At 39.1% G+C, this 14,593-nt stretch overlaps 1 protein-coding gene across 1 annotated transcript; it reads right to left on the bottom strand.

Moving 5' to 3' along the window:
- Window positions 1–3,834: 3,834 nt before the first annotated feature.
- On the bottom strand, window positions 3,835–14,208 carry LOC133854928 (uncharacterized). Its single transcript, XM_062291211.1, has 4 exons — window positions 12,600–14,208; window positions 5,184–5,330; window positions 4,724–4,840; window positions 3,835–4,603 (listed from the first exon to the last, which is right to left on the bottom strand). The coding sequence occupies exons 1-4, from the start codon at window positions 14,103–14,105 to the stop codon at window positions 3,989–3,991; spliced, it is 2,385 nt and encodes a 794-aa protein (XP_062147195.1). The 5' UTR covers window positions 14,106–14,208; the 3' UTR covers window positions 3,835–3,988.
- Between the last annotated feature and the right edge of the window lie 385 nt (window positions 14,209–14,593).

The raw sequence follows: 14,593 nt of genomic DNA, 5'->3' as shown, positions 1-14,593 counted from the left end.
ATGATATCCTTCATTATATGTAAAATAAATATGAATTTGAAAGATATAATAATTTTATAAGCAACATTAACATTCTTAAGTTGAGAGTAAGTGGTTCATTCTCTAATAAACAAGTAGCACAAAACATCCTTATTCGTGTAAAAGCATATTTGTCAACAAATTTCAAAACAATATCTATTTGTTTTCTCTTAGACTCATCTCGCGTCTTATCAACAATACAGCAAAATTTAAAGTCCCCAATATCTTCATGAATTTTATTTTGCACTTTACTTGCAAAATCTCATTTGAATTATATGTGAAGTATACTTTGCAAATTTAGGAGAATTTTCAAAAACAAGCTTTGCAATTGTATCATCCTATGATGCCAAAAGTTTAATCATTTTAAGAAAATTACCTCAATTTTTTTTTTTTTTTTTTTTTTTAATTAAGAGTCTCATCATGACTTCTAAAAGCACATGCTTGAAATGCGAGCCACCAAACAACATCAATTATAAGTTTTGACCCGTAGTTGATTATTTTGAATTTTTGTTTGGACTTTGTGCATTCAATACTTGATAGATGTCATGAATATTTTAGTAAATTCTCACAAGATTTCACAGTATTATTATGGGGTGAATAAGGATCCTCCCCAATATGAGTAAAAAATGTACATTTCTTTTCATCATTAACAATTTTCCAATTTCTAAATCACTTGGTAGTATGTACATCCCATTTAGGATATCCACCTGCTTTCATGGTAAGAAGATAATATGGCAGACAATATGCGGCATCTTTAGAAGGATAATACTCATGTCAAGATGAAGACTGTGTGAACCAAGAAACTTAAAAGTGACGGGATACTTTTTCTGATCTAGAACGTTGATAGTTTTGAAAGACAAATTCGATATGGACCCACTTTCAAAAAAACTTACTTATTTCCTCACGTTAATTAACTTGATAGTCCCACATCGGAGGATCTTGGATTTCGTTCTAAAGAAGAAATATCAACTTCGTTAATATCAAGCGTAGAAGACTTAAAATGAATCTCTTAGAATTTTCACAATTAGATATTAGAAGGGTGTTTTTCAACTTCAATACTTTAAAAAGATGCTTAAAAAAAAAGTTTAGAAAATTATTTCGACTTTTTGAAAAGGTAAAAGTTAAAATAGAATGATTTAGAGGGCTGCGCTTGCGAAATTGGGTGACAAGAAATTGGGTGAAGTTGGATTGGTAGATCCTAATTTGACCAAATCTAGAAGCAAAGGAAAAGAGAAAACAAAACAAAAAACAAACTTGTGGAAATTAACAACTGCATTTTAGATTTTTTGAATTTTTTTATATATATATATATATAAAATAATGAAAAAAAGCACTAAAGGAAGTGAGCGTTGGCAGGCATCCCCTCTGTTGAGCAATTATTGATTAGGTAATTAATAAAGTTTGAGAGCTGAATGATGCTGCATAAATTCTATTCATGGTACATTATTTTTTCCTGTTGTTTGTGTGGGTACCGAAAGAGTAATGCTACACATCATCCCCTTGTCCTCCTTTTATCACCCCAAAATTGATGTGGCTCTTAAAATCACCATTGGATCAAAATTCAAGAGTGATATATCAAAAATTCAATGGTGATTTTAAGAGCCACATCAATTTTGGGGTGACAAAAGGAGGATAAGGGGATGATGTGTAGCATTACTCGTACCGAAAAGTGTGAAGTATCTCATGTATCTACAAAACTGTACAAATCTTGCACAATTATTGTGCCAAGGGTCTTTTCTCCCAAACTTTATGCACAAATCTAGGCCAGGGAAAAGGAGCTGTCATCATGTCATCATCACAAGAGCGTTGGTGAAGGTTAGTTGGCGTTTCTTCTTTTCTTTTTTCTTTTTTCTTTTTTCTTTTTTCTTTTTTGGAGCATACTGAATGTCATTTGGGTCTCACCGTGTCGGACATGGCAATATTATTAGGAAGGGTTACAAGTAAAACAAAAGAAAGACATAAACCCAAGGACATGCATTAATCATACCAAGCCTAGCTTGCTGGTCACATGTCAAATTCTGGAATAGGACTCGATCTATATATATATATATATATATATATATATATATATAAGCCAACTGTCAAAACAAATGTGACAGGAGATGCTAGAAAGAAGATCCAGTATGGTACTCATGATTTGAGCTAAGTCAAAAATCTTCAAGTGAAAATGTACTTTAGTTTAGGATCATATCACTCAATTGCAAGACCGATTGAGAATAGGATTATCTCCTTTTCGATCAAATTAAATGAATATTATCAATTTTCTAATTAGGATTTAAAGTTAATTAATGCATATAATAATGTACATGATTTCACATGCAAGATTTAAATTTTTAAAAGAGGTGTTAATATTGACTTTATATACACCATTATTTGCATCAATTTTAAATCAGTTTAATTTCCACTGCCAAAATATGCACATATGGGATTAATTAGTTCAAAATTTATTTACCTCTTCAAATTACTAGTAATTATCTAATCATTATGTATCATTATAATCGATCTGTCTATTTGCAATGCATATGCCTGGAATTAATTATAAGCCGAATCACTTAAAATCTGTATTTTCTCAATTTTTTTTTTTTTTTTGTCTCTCTTTAATTTTTATTACTTCTGATAGATAGTTTAAAATTTATTTGACTAATAAGTTTTATCAACCTTTTTACATTACCTGTTCAGATTACTAGTAATTATCCGATCATTAATTATGTAATATTTGTAGGAGGATCACACGCCCAGATCACATGGGTGGTCAGCAGAAGAAGAAGTATAGCTCGGGGAGGCGACTATTAGCTGCATGAAAGTTTGAATTACGGTTACGATTGCATGAAAGTCTGTCGTATAATATATAATATATATATTACAAAGATTTGTGCGTACGTACCTTGTGTTCACAATGATACCTCCAAGCAGAGGGTGCCAGTGCCCTGTGGCATATATTGTCAGCATGCATGAGGGGTATACCCAAATGAATATCTACTCGATCCACATATTCTAAGCTGCTTGGAAGTTGGAAGTTGGACCACCAAAATTTGGAGTTTGAATTGTGGTTCCATGGTCATTCAAATTACAAGTAGCCTCTACGATCGGTGCTCATATTTCTGTGTCCCAATATTATATGCACCTACCTACTTAGGATAGGTAGGAATTTTTTTTATTCGGTGGGAATTTTTTTTTTCCCATTGACCCCTGCTCATAAGAATTTTTGGCTCCGTATCTGCTTACAGAGATTTGTGTTCTCTTTATTGGCACTTACAAAGATTTGTGGTTTTTTTCTTAGGTTAAAAGACCTTTTTGTTACACGTGATTTGAAAACTTTAGTTTTTGGTACCTTAGTTTCAAATCGCATCACAGATGGTATTTCGGTTTTGAAAAAAGTCGGACTTGTTACCTCTGTCTATTTTTTCGAGTTTACGAGTCGTATCAAAAATTGCTACCCATTATGTCGCATATATGCATGTCGGCCGATGTATGAATATAAGACTATATAGGTAAACCTTAATCTAATCCATTTAATTAAATAAATCTGATCCTATTAACCTTAATTTTCTAATTTCGTATTACGTTTGTGCTGACTCGCGAATCGTGTTATAAATTGTCAGTCTTAACAAATTAAAAAAACTAGCGATGGGCTTTGTTCAAAGCCCATTTGTTTCAGCTATGGTTAAGCAATTCTCTGTCCTCCCAAAGCGCCCGGTTGGGTGTTTGGAAACTAGCGAAGGGCTTTGGCACAATGGTACATGTCCAAAATTCGATTCTTCAGAAGTTGCGACATATTTCATTCTAATAATCATAGAAAGAATAAATGGCAAAGCATTGAAAAACAAAAGCAAAGCATTGATCTTCTTTTTTCATGCTCCGGATCCACGTCTCTCGTACTTACAAGGGGAAACAAAAGTACCCTGTGAAAAAAAGCTTTACATTTTTTCATATATTTTTATACCTTTTCCATTCTGCAATTTTTCTTCTTCTATACCCTATGAAACAGTAGTCCAAAAGCTTTCTTCAGTACACTAAATACAGCGGACAAAAGTAAAACCATCACAATCTTTTTTGAGGCTAACATCCTAAGGTTCACTCTCAGACCATGTTTTCTCATTAGCCTCACTGCCGCCACCCCCAAAATGAGAAGCCAAGAAGCAATAGCACATATAACCACCTTCACCGTCTCTGTCGGCCCGCATACATTGCCCGCATCACCTGACACCTCCACATACGACCACTTACGCTCCTCTTGGCCGCTCTCTGCCTGGTTCAGTCCAAGACTCTCATTCAGCCAAGCAGATAACTTGACCAGCAGTTTTGCAAGCCATGCAACCTCATCATCAGAGATTGGGCGCCTCATCCAGTCACCCTTGTATTTGATTTCTGAAACTGTGTCGTTCCCAACTCTTCGAGGCTTGAATATATCATATCGGGATTGGGAGTGCTGTTGCGCTTCTGGGGAAAATGACAGCCTCCTTACCGGATCGCCACCAAACAAGTAGCTCACCTGTGCTTTCAATGAATCTATACACTTAAGGTTGTCTGCAAGGTTATCACCAGAAATTGCTTGTAACTCAGCTTCTGCTCGCAATATAAACAACTGCAAACAAAATAATAAAAAATTGGTGAGATCCTCTAATGTAGATAGTTATATAATTTTTGTAGTAATTAAAAGCATAAACACAAATGGCAATCACAAGCAATAATAAACAGTAAAAACCTGAAGCAGTCGTCTTCCACCATCTTCCCCATCATCAAAGAGTCGTAAATCTTTATTCCAGTTCTCATGCAAGAAAGATCCATCAGCATCACTCTCACATAGGCCATCCTCCCAATCCTAGTATCAAAATTAGAAAACACAAAAATAATCAATATGGTAAGATCTAACAGTACACAATGAAGAAATCTTGTTAATACATGAAGGATAGATAGACTCGTAGCCGCCGCCCCCCCCCCCCCCCTCCCTTGCAGACCCATCATAGAATGCATCAGACATCAAACATCAAAAAGATCCAGTCAACACATCAGAGGAGCCATTTGACTTTTAAGAGGGAGAGGATTTAATCAGCTTAAGTTAGAAGAATCGAGGCAATAAAAAGGTCTGAGTGCTCATTTGTGTTCCTTAAAAAGTGAATCAAAATGGCATAGCACAGGCATACAGGAGGGACAGGAGAATCTACCTGCAACTGTTCACGAATTGAAGGAACAAATCTGTATAAGCTATTAAGCATTGATTTGCCTGATCCAGCTTGTTTGGAATGAAAAACAGTATCCACGTTCTTTATAAGGTCAGTCAGCTCTTTAGATGACGTCAATATGCACATAACCTGTAAAAAGAGGCAGATGCAAAATAAACTTTATAAGGAAAACATCATCAACAGATATAACTAAGAAAGTGTCCACCAGTTAAATCACAAGAAAACCATGCAGCTGAAAACCATCCAGCTATCATCACATTAATGCAAAAAGGATTATACATTGAAGTCAGTCAGTGCACAAATGCTCTATTCAGAGATGAAAATTCTACCATGACTTACAAAATACTTGAAGGAAAAAGATTTAATATTGATTCTTTTTCTTTTGTATATGTAATTGGCCCCAAGGGGAGATTTTTAACATTGATTCTTTGAAACAAAAGTACATGGAAACTGGGATTGTCTTAACATGGAGTTTAAGACTTGAATGAGAAACATTTAATATCAATTCTTCGAAACAAAAGAACATGGTCACTGGTATTGTCTTAACATGGAGTTTGGAGCTTGGACATTATCTTCCAGCATTAATTTCATGAACAAAACTCTCTGATAAAATAATAGCAAATCTTATAGTGATAACCAAACTAAACCATATCCAAAGTATTTGTGGCTATAAACATCCTTCTCTTTCAGCCAAATAAAACCAACATGTACTTGTTTCTTTAAATATTTCACTCAGAAGCTGTTTGCTACAATCTGAACTCCAAAGCAATAATCTGAGAACCCAATATACATCTTGCCTAGACAGGGAACAGACCCTGGTAGACAGCCTAGACTTCAGGACCATAATCAGCATACTCTTTTTTTAAGTAAGCTGTTGTGTAAGACCAAACATGTCTTACAAGTACCACTCAGGATTAAAATATTGGCAGACACTAAACCATGGTTAGACAAGTACGTGTAGGAATCAGTACACTTTGATTCTCTCTTTTCCAAACGAGAAACAGGGAATTAACACTCCCTTTTGCCCAAGAATTTTCTGCTACAATAATAATATGGTACTACTTTCTCTTCAAAATGCCAATACTACCCAAAAAAAAAAAAAAAAAAAAATTCAACAAGCACTAAAACTTTTTACAAACTTGGATTTATGCAACTTAGTATGAATTCCTTTTAATTTGAAAAACCAAGTTTCAAGACTATTCAAATTCAAGTATCAAACTATTTTTTTCTATATGAAACATATTTGGTTGCTCTAGGCCGGACAAAGTCCAAACCCATACCAACCTGGATACAAAGAAACTGTGGATATCACATGGAGCAAATTTCTAGAGACTTTCAGGAGTTGACAGAAAGGTGAAATCCCAGATGCTCAGCCCACAGCAAATCTTGGTTTCAAGATGAAACTTTTTTTTGATAAGTAATTGACAATATCATTAAAAACATAAGGCATCCCTAAGTATACGAGGAGTATACAAAAAAAAAACACCTAACTAAAAGAAGCAAAAAGAGTAAGGAAAACGATATAACTAATCGACAAAGGAGTTACATAAGTAACAGTCCACAGACACAAAATTCTAAAGGATAAAGATATAATCTCCTCCATCATCCTTTTGCAGTCCTCAAAACTTTTGTATTATTTTTTTATAAGTAATATAATCTCATTCAAAGGCGCAGAGGAGCGCAACCCTAGTATACAGGAAGTATACAAAAGTGCCCATAATCAAAGGAAACAAAAGAACATGAATGTAAAAACTTAGCAAACATAAGATGACTAGGGCTATGAGCCGAGACCCATACAAATAGCATATTAAGCACATTTCGACACAAGTCTAAAACCAGTAATTCCACATCTTCAAATAGCCTTGCATTCCTCTTACACCAAAGACCCCACATAACACACAAGGGAACCTGCTTCCAAATTTGCTGAACTTAACCACGACCCAGCAAAATGCCCCAACCACTCAACAAATCCAGCACTCTTCTTGGTATGACCCACTCCACCCCGAACAAACTATAGAAAAAACTCCAAACAACCCATGCCACATCACAATGAAGTAAAAGGTAATCAATAGATTCCCCATTCTTCTTGCACATACAGCACCACTCAACCACCATTATATGACGCCTACGCAAGTTGTCATGTGCCGAGATCTTTTCTAATGCCGTTGTCCACACAAAAAACAACACCCGCTTCAGAGCTTTAACACGCCAAACACTCTTCTAAGGAAAAGAGACGACCTCTTGATTAGCTAAGGCTTTATATAAAGTCTTCACTTCAAAGATCCACCTCTTAGAGAGATTCCACACCAACTTGTCAACTGCTCCATGCCGAATCCGATTAGAATACAAACGCTCATAAAATGAAAGAACCATGTCCACCTCCCAATCTTGAGCATAACGCATAAAGACCACATTCCAATAAGCAACTCTATCTACCACAGACAAATTATCTACCACCTAAGCGTCTTGAAAACGAGCAAGATTAAACAAGACTGGATAACAGATCTTGAGTGGCTTATCTCCACACCACAGATCATGCCAAAATCGAACATGATACCCATCTCTCACCTCCAATCGCACAAACTTAGAAAAAGTATCCCACCCCCTTCGAATAACTTTTGTCATTCTTTTCCCTCCATAAACGCTATAAAATGCACGTAGGCACCATCTTACACACTGCAGCATTTTGCGGATTGCCAGAGATCCACTAGCAAGCATAGAGATCGACAACACGTCTAAGCATAACCCACGACAATCCAAAATGACTGAAAAAGGCAATCTCAATGGCATAACCAACGTCACAATGAAGAAGGTGGTCCGCGAACTCCCTATTCCTATTACACATGCAACATTTGTCCATCATAATGACGTTCTGCTTTCTAAGATTATCCATGGTAAGGATCTTACCTAAAGCCGCCGACCACACAAAAAAGGCCACCCTCAAAGGAACCTGAGTCCGCTACACACTCTTCCAAAGAAAGCCGCTAACTTCAGTACAAGCCAGGGAGCTATAGAAGGATTTGACCTTAAACAACCATCTTTTGAATGGGATCCATCACAGCTTTTCTTCACTTACTCTTTTCACTATAGCAGAGTGCAACATCTGGAAGAAAGAGGCAAAGATATCCAGCTCTCAATCTTGCGCCGCTCTAGCAAACCTCACATTTCACCGGTTAAAACCACCCAAAAACTTCAAGTGGTCCGCAACAGAGGTATCCTTTACACGAGCAATACCAAACAAAACTGGAAAAGCTGCTTTAAGAGCCACATTCCTGCACCACTTCCCACCTCAAAATTGTTATGACACGAAAAATTCTCCAATCCTTTTTTGATATTCTTCCATAACCCCACCCCAAACACACCAGTAAGCTCAAGAGAACACCACCCACCCCATAAACAACCAAATTTAGAGTCTATCGCAACTCTCCACCAAGCTTCTCTCTTAAGCCCATAACGCCACAACTATTTACCTAAGAGAGCTCGATTGAACACCATCAAATTCCTAATATTCAACCCTCCCTCAGAAATCAGTGAACAAACCTTGAATAACTCACCAAGTGATATTTAAACTCTACATCTAACCCAACCCCACAAGAAATCACGTTGGAGCTTCTCAATGCTTTTAGCAACACTTGCCGGGAGAGGAAAGAGAGACAAAGTATTTAGGAAAATTGGCAAGGGTATACTCTTAATGAGAGTAACCCTACCATCCTTCGACAAATATATCATTTTCCAACTAGCCAACTGACGCTTTATCTTTTCAAAAACGCCATCCCAGATATGTTTGGCTTTATAGGAAGCCTCTACGACAAACCGAGATACTTCGCTGGCAAAGTGGAAACCCCACAACCTAGTGGTCCCACCAACCTTTCCACCTGATCAACATTCCCTACAAGAGCCAACTCTAACTTCACCAAGTTAGCCTTTAAGCCCGATGCAACTTCAAAGCAAAGGAATAAGCTTCACAAAATATGCATATGTGCTGGAAAAGCATCACAGAAAATCAAGGTATCATTAGCAAACAAAAGATAAGAGAAAACAACGTTGCCCACTGAAAAACCATCCAACAACCCCCACTAATTACAACAGAAATCATTCTACCTAAAGCCTCCATCACAAAATCAAACAATGGGGATAATTATACAATGAGCTATCCAAGAGCACAATTTCTCCCCAAAGCCACACCTGCTCAGCATATACAATAGAAAGTCTTAATTCACATTATCATAAGCTTTTTCGAGATCCATTTTGCAAATAACACCTGGTTTACTAGATCTTAATCTACTATCATGGCATTCATTGGCAATAAGGATAGGATCAAGGATTTGCTTATTTCTAATGAAAGCACTCTACGACTTAGAGATGATTTTCTCCATTACCATCTTAAGCCTGTTTGCAAGGATCTTAGCAATAATTTTGTAGATGCCCTCCACAAGGCTAATCGAGCAGAAGTCCTTGAGATCAATAGCCCTGGAATCTTCGGAATGAGTAATAAACGAAGTATTGAGACTTCTCTCAAACTTGAACTCTAGCATGAAAGTCACTGAAAACCTTCATGATATCCACTTTGACCACATCCTAGCAAGCTTGAAAGAACGCCATACATAAACTGTCAGGGCCCAGCGCCTTGTCACCATTCTTAGCTGCCACTACCTTCACCTCCTCCTCAAACTCTCTCTCCAACCAACTCACCTCAGTTTCCAAATGAAAAACCATCCACCAACGGCCACCAACCACCCTGCTCAGAATATAATTGATGATAAAACTGGCTAATGTGATCGTTAATGTCTGCCAAATGGTAGAGAGACCACCACCAATCAATAAAGTGTCTAAGAGTTCTTCCTTCTATTGGAATTAGCTATGGTGTGAAAGAATTTAGTACAGTTACCCCTCCCTTGACCACAACACCCTAGATTTCTGCCTCCAACTCACCTCGTCCGTGAGAATAAATCTCTCTAACTCGCTCACAACCTCAACCTTCTTCAATTTCTCCTCAACACCTAAGGCCTTTTCTTTTTCAATAACATCAAAAACACGTAACTCTTCCAGAAGGATACTCTTCTTCCTATCTACATTGCCAAACACCTCCTTGTTCCATTTCCTCAAATCAAGTTTCAAAGCCTTAAGCTTACGAGCTAAAACAAAACTCGCCGTACCTTGGAAAAGATAAGAGTCCCACCATTGTTTCACCAAGGCTACAAAACCTTCCACCTTTAACCACATGTTTTCAAATTTGAAAGACCTACTCCCCTTTTGGACAACCCCACAGTCAATAAGGATTGGGAAATGATCCGAATAAAGACGAGGGAGCCTTTTCTAGGTAACACATGGAAACATAGCTTCCCAAGCCGGAGAGACAAGGAATCTATCAATCCAAGACCACACAGAAGGATCCCGAGAAAGCAACCAAGTAAAAGAACCGCCAAATAGAAGAAGATCCATCAAACCTTAATAAAAAATGAAGTTTGAGAACTCCATCATAGCAGGACAAAGGCAAGCCTTCCTTGACCTTTCACTGGGAAAACAGGTAACATTAAATCACCCCCAATACACCAAGGCATGTTCCACCAACTAATCAAACCAGCCAATTCATCCTAAAGAAGCCTCCTTCTGTCCCTATCGGAATTAGCGTCGTAGACACCCGCAAAAGCCCAAATCAATTGATCCTCAACGTTCTCGAAGGAGATTGCCAAGGAGAAGACCCTCACAAACACATCTCCCTTCTCCACCACCCTTTTGTCCCACGTAATCAAAATACTCCCTGAAGGCTGAAACCCCATTGGAGTCCAAGCAACACCAATCTACATGATTACAACCCCATAAACTACGCACAACACTACGAGACAAAACATAAAATTTAGTTTCTTGAAAACACATCATGTCCACCTTCAAATATCTGAGCAAATTTCTAACACTCAAACATTTCCTCCCCTCATTCAAGCCTCTCACGTTCCAGGATAGCAGTCTTGTCTTTATAAAAATGTTGGACAAACCCTCTCTTTGCCACCGCGACGACTAGAGCACTCACCTCTAGCATCATATTTGATGGAACATATCCACCACCACCAAGATGAAACTTCAAATGGCCATAACTGTTTATCCAAATCATGATGAGTACTGTGGTTTGTCCTTGAAGGGGAATCCTTTTAGACCCCCTTTTGGCCTCATAACCCCCTTACTTTGCAAATTTCTTGGCCATTTTCCGGGCCCACATTATTTTTATGTCTTTTATTTTCAGTTCAGCCCTTTTCTGTTGTATTTACGAGACTATTTCTGTTAGTTGGAGGGGTTCTACGCAATATTTTTTCATTATTTATAGTCCCTAAAAATCTGCTTTTCTTTTTGGCTTCGCATTTCTAGCCCTTATAAACATGTAATGTTTATACTTATTCACCAGTAAATTATCAATAAAATTTAGCTGTATGTATCAAATTATCTCGTCTACCGTTCAAAATAGCAAACCTTTGGATTTAATATTTACTTATGTTAAATGTCTACTTTCCCATCTCCAATCATATTTGTCTGACTTTGGGTGCAGTTGTCTACTTTAGGCCATGCCAAGCCACAAGCTGAGCTCTAGTAGCCACCAACCCAAGCTTGATTTTGAAATTTAAGCCGAAGCTAAACCTCACCCAAAGACAGGGCTCAAACCACTCAAAGCATGGCTCACATAGTCTGAGTTTAGACAACCTGCTTCCAAATTACCCAGTAAGAGAATACTTCAGCGATGTTCTTAGCCTGGTCAACTCCGTAGCAGTCTAATTAGTGTTCCCTGGAAAAAAGACTCAATCTAGAAGAGCAGATTGTCCAAAACTTCATTTCTCACTAGCATGTAGCCTGATGCCAAATATGCTACATGCAGTCCTATCTCAAGGATCACATAGGGACTTCTTGTCAAGGTGTTCACCAAGTCACAAATTTAATGCAAACTGATCCTCAAACATAGAATATAACATATTAAGAAGTTAGGACAATATAATTCTCGTATCTCTTTTCAAGACTGTGTCCCAATTATCAGCATATCTTACTTAGGAAACAAGTTGTTATTGGTGTCAAAGATCCACCTGGGACACAAATATGTCATGCCTTCTTCTCATGAAAGCACCTTTTATACAAATAAGTGGTCATGTATGCATGGACTATGCACTACACAGGTTATGGTACAGCAAGAGGAACTGAAGTATTAGAATTTCTCCATCCAGCTAAAATAATGCATTGCTTTGAACAAGCTAAATTATATTAACTGATTGTATTGGTTCACCCAACAAAATGCAGATTAAGCTCTCCAACAGTTGATATCAAATCTTCGCAACCATAATAGGCAAAATAACAAAAATCCAATGCAACACTCCATCAATATTGATCTAGAATAGCCAAACTTGTGATTAAGAAACAAACCTTCGACACCATCCGGACAACAATTTCCACGTCAGTGTGAAGAAACTTGTGAGCAAACCCGATGAAATGCATTACCAATGAACTGTAATACAGGTAATTAGACAACACATAACCCTGCCAAGCAGGGGAATATCCATATCCACAACCTCGACACCCAGAATCCTCCTTCCTCTTTCTAGAACCGTCCACGATAGCGTCCAGCTCCGTGAAATCATCCCAGCTGATCGTCCAAGGCTCCATATAGCTAACCCAAATATCAAACACCTCCGAGGCATTCTTAATCGACGTCCCAACCGGGCAAAACAAAAACGTCCTCAGTACAAAACGATAGAGCGGCCTCTGAATCCACACGTTCCACGACCCAGCCGGATGCATCGGCATGGGCACATCCCTCGACTTCGCAGCATCGAGCGAACCTGAATTCGACACCCTCCACCTCGGAGTCCCACAACTTTCACCACCACGCTCTTCAGTCCCGTCCCCGGAGCTCAAATTCAAGTATTTGACGAACAACTTCACGACCTCCCCCAAACCGGACGCCGGCGGCGGGGTATCCCCAGAGACCGACCGAAACGGAAAGGAAACGCCGAATGATTTCAACAGGCCAACCGGAAATGGCGAGAAGTCGTTGTCAACTAACCAGAAATGCATAAAAGCGCTCACAACAAACTCCGCGCGCATCGTAAGCGATCCATCGCACCCGGACGCGTAGTGAAGCAAGGAGCTCCGGTAGGGTTGGAGCGCATTGAAATCGTAAATGGGCACAAACGCGCGAAGATACGCGTAGAGAAGTCGAACATAAAGATTGCACTCAATTCTTTGGTCATTTCCGCGCTTCGGATTAGAGAATCCGGGGATGGAGGAAGTCCAATTGTCCAACCTGAATTTCCTAGCTCTTTTGGTGGAGACGGAATCGGAATTGTCGGAATTGGCTTTGCAAACAGGATAATAAGCGAACCAGAAGAGGTAGTACTCGAAGACATGGAGCTGGATTTGATGAGAGGAGGGCTTGATTGGGTCTTCTATGAGTTTGGCTGTGAATAAGGGGCAGAGATCGGAGAGGGCTGGGGCATCTTTGCCGGAGGAGATGGCGAAGCGGGCCCACTCGGGGAGGCGTTCGATGGGGAACACGTATTTGACGAGGGAGAGGCGATCGACGGCGGAGATGGAGTGGAGGAGGACGCCGGAGGGGGAGAGGAGGGAGAAGATGGCGTTGGCGGAATCAGGGTCGTTGGATGAGAGGACGCTGTCGATCCAGCCGTTGGATGGGCGGGGCTTGGAAGAGGATGAGGTGGCGTCGGGGAGGCCGAAGAAGAGCTTGTAGATGAGGGTTGGGAAGGCGAGGGAGAAGAAGTGGCGGGACTGGTCGGGTGAGTGCGAGAGCAGGAAGGACTCGATAGAAGCGCAGGTGGAGGAGATTTGGGACGGAGAGGTGGCGGCGAGGATGGCGTCGGCGAGATCCTTGGACTTGGATTGGGAATCAAAGGTGTACGAATGGGGGAGCATCGTAAGGGCGGGTGGGGGCGTGAGCAGCGAGGAACTGAAGCTTACAAGTAAGCTAGGGCTTTTCGAATTTCGAGAGAGAGAGAGAGGTTTTTGTTTGAAAGTTTTAAAAGAGAGGATGGGGCAAATGGCGCCCTTTTAAGGAAGAACAGGCGGAGTGTGTACGTGGCGAGAGAATGGGGGACCTCCGCCGGTCGGTCGTTGTGGGTCCTACACAAAACTCATGGAAATTGGAAAAGGTTTTGGTTGAAGTGGGCGGGAATGCTCGTCCAATGCAGGGATAACACGTATTGGAATGTAAATAAATAGTATTCTTTTTTTTTTTTTTTTTTTTTTTTTAAAGAAATAAATAAATAAATAAAAATTGAGAACGAGCCTGTTTAAGAGTCAAATATTGATTCTTGAGGAATGCTATACTGTCTGCTTTTTCATTTAATCCTTTGAATTGATCTTTGGATTCTTCCAGTTTGTTTGCAGTTGATAAGAACACT

This window comes from Alnus glutinosa, chromosome 13 (genome assembly GCF_958979055.1).
Source record: "Alnus glutinosa chromosome 13, dhAlnGlut1.1, whole genome shotgun sequence".
NCBI lineage: Eukaryota > Viridiplantae > Streptophyta > Magnoliopsida > Fagales > Betulaceae > Alnus > Alnus glutinosa.
This window is presented reverse-complemented; position numbering and strand designations above follow the sequence as displayed.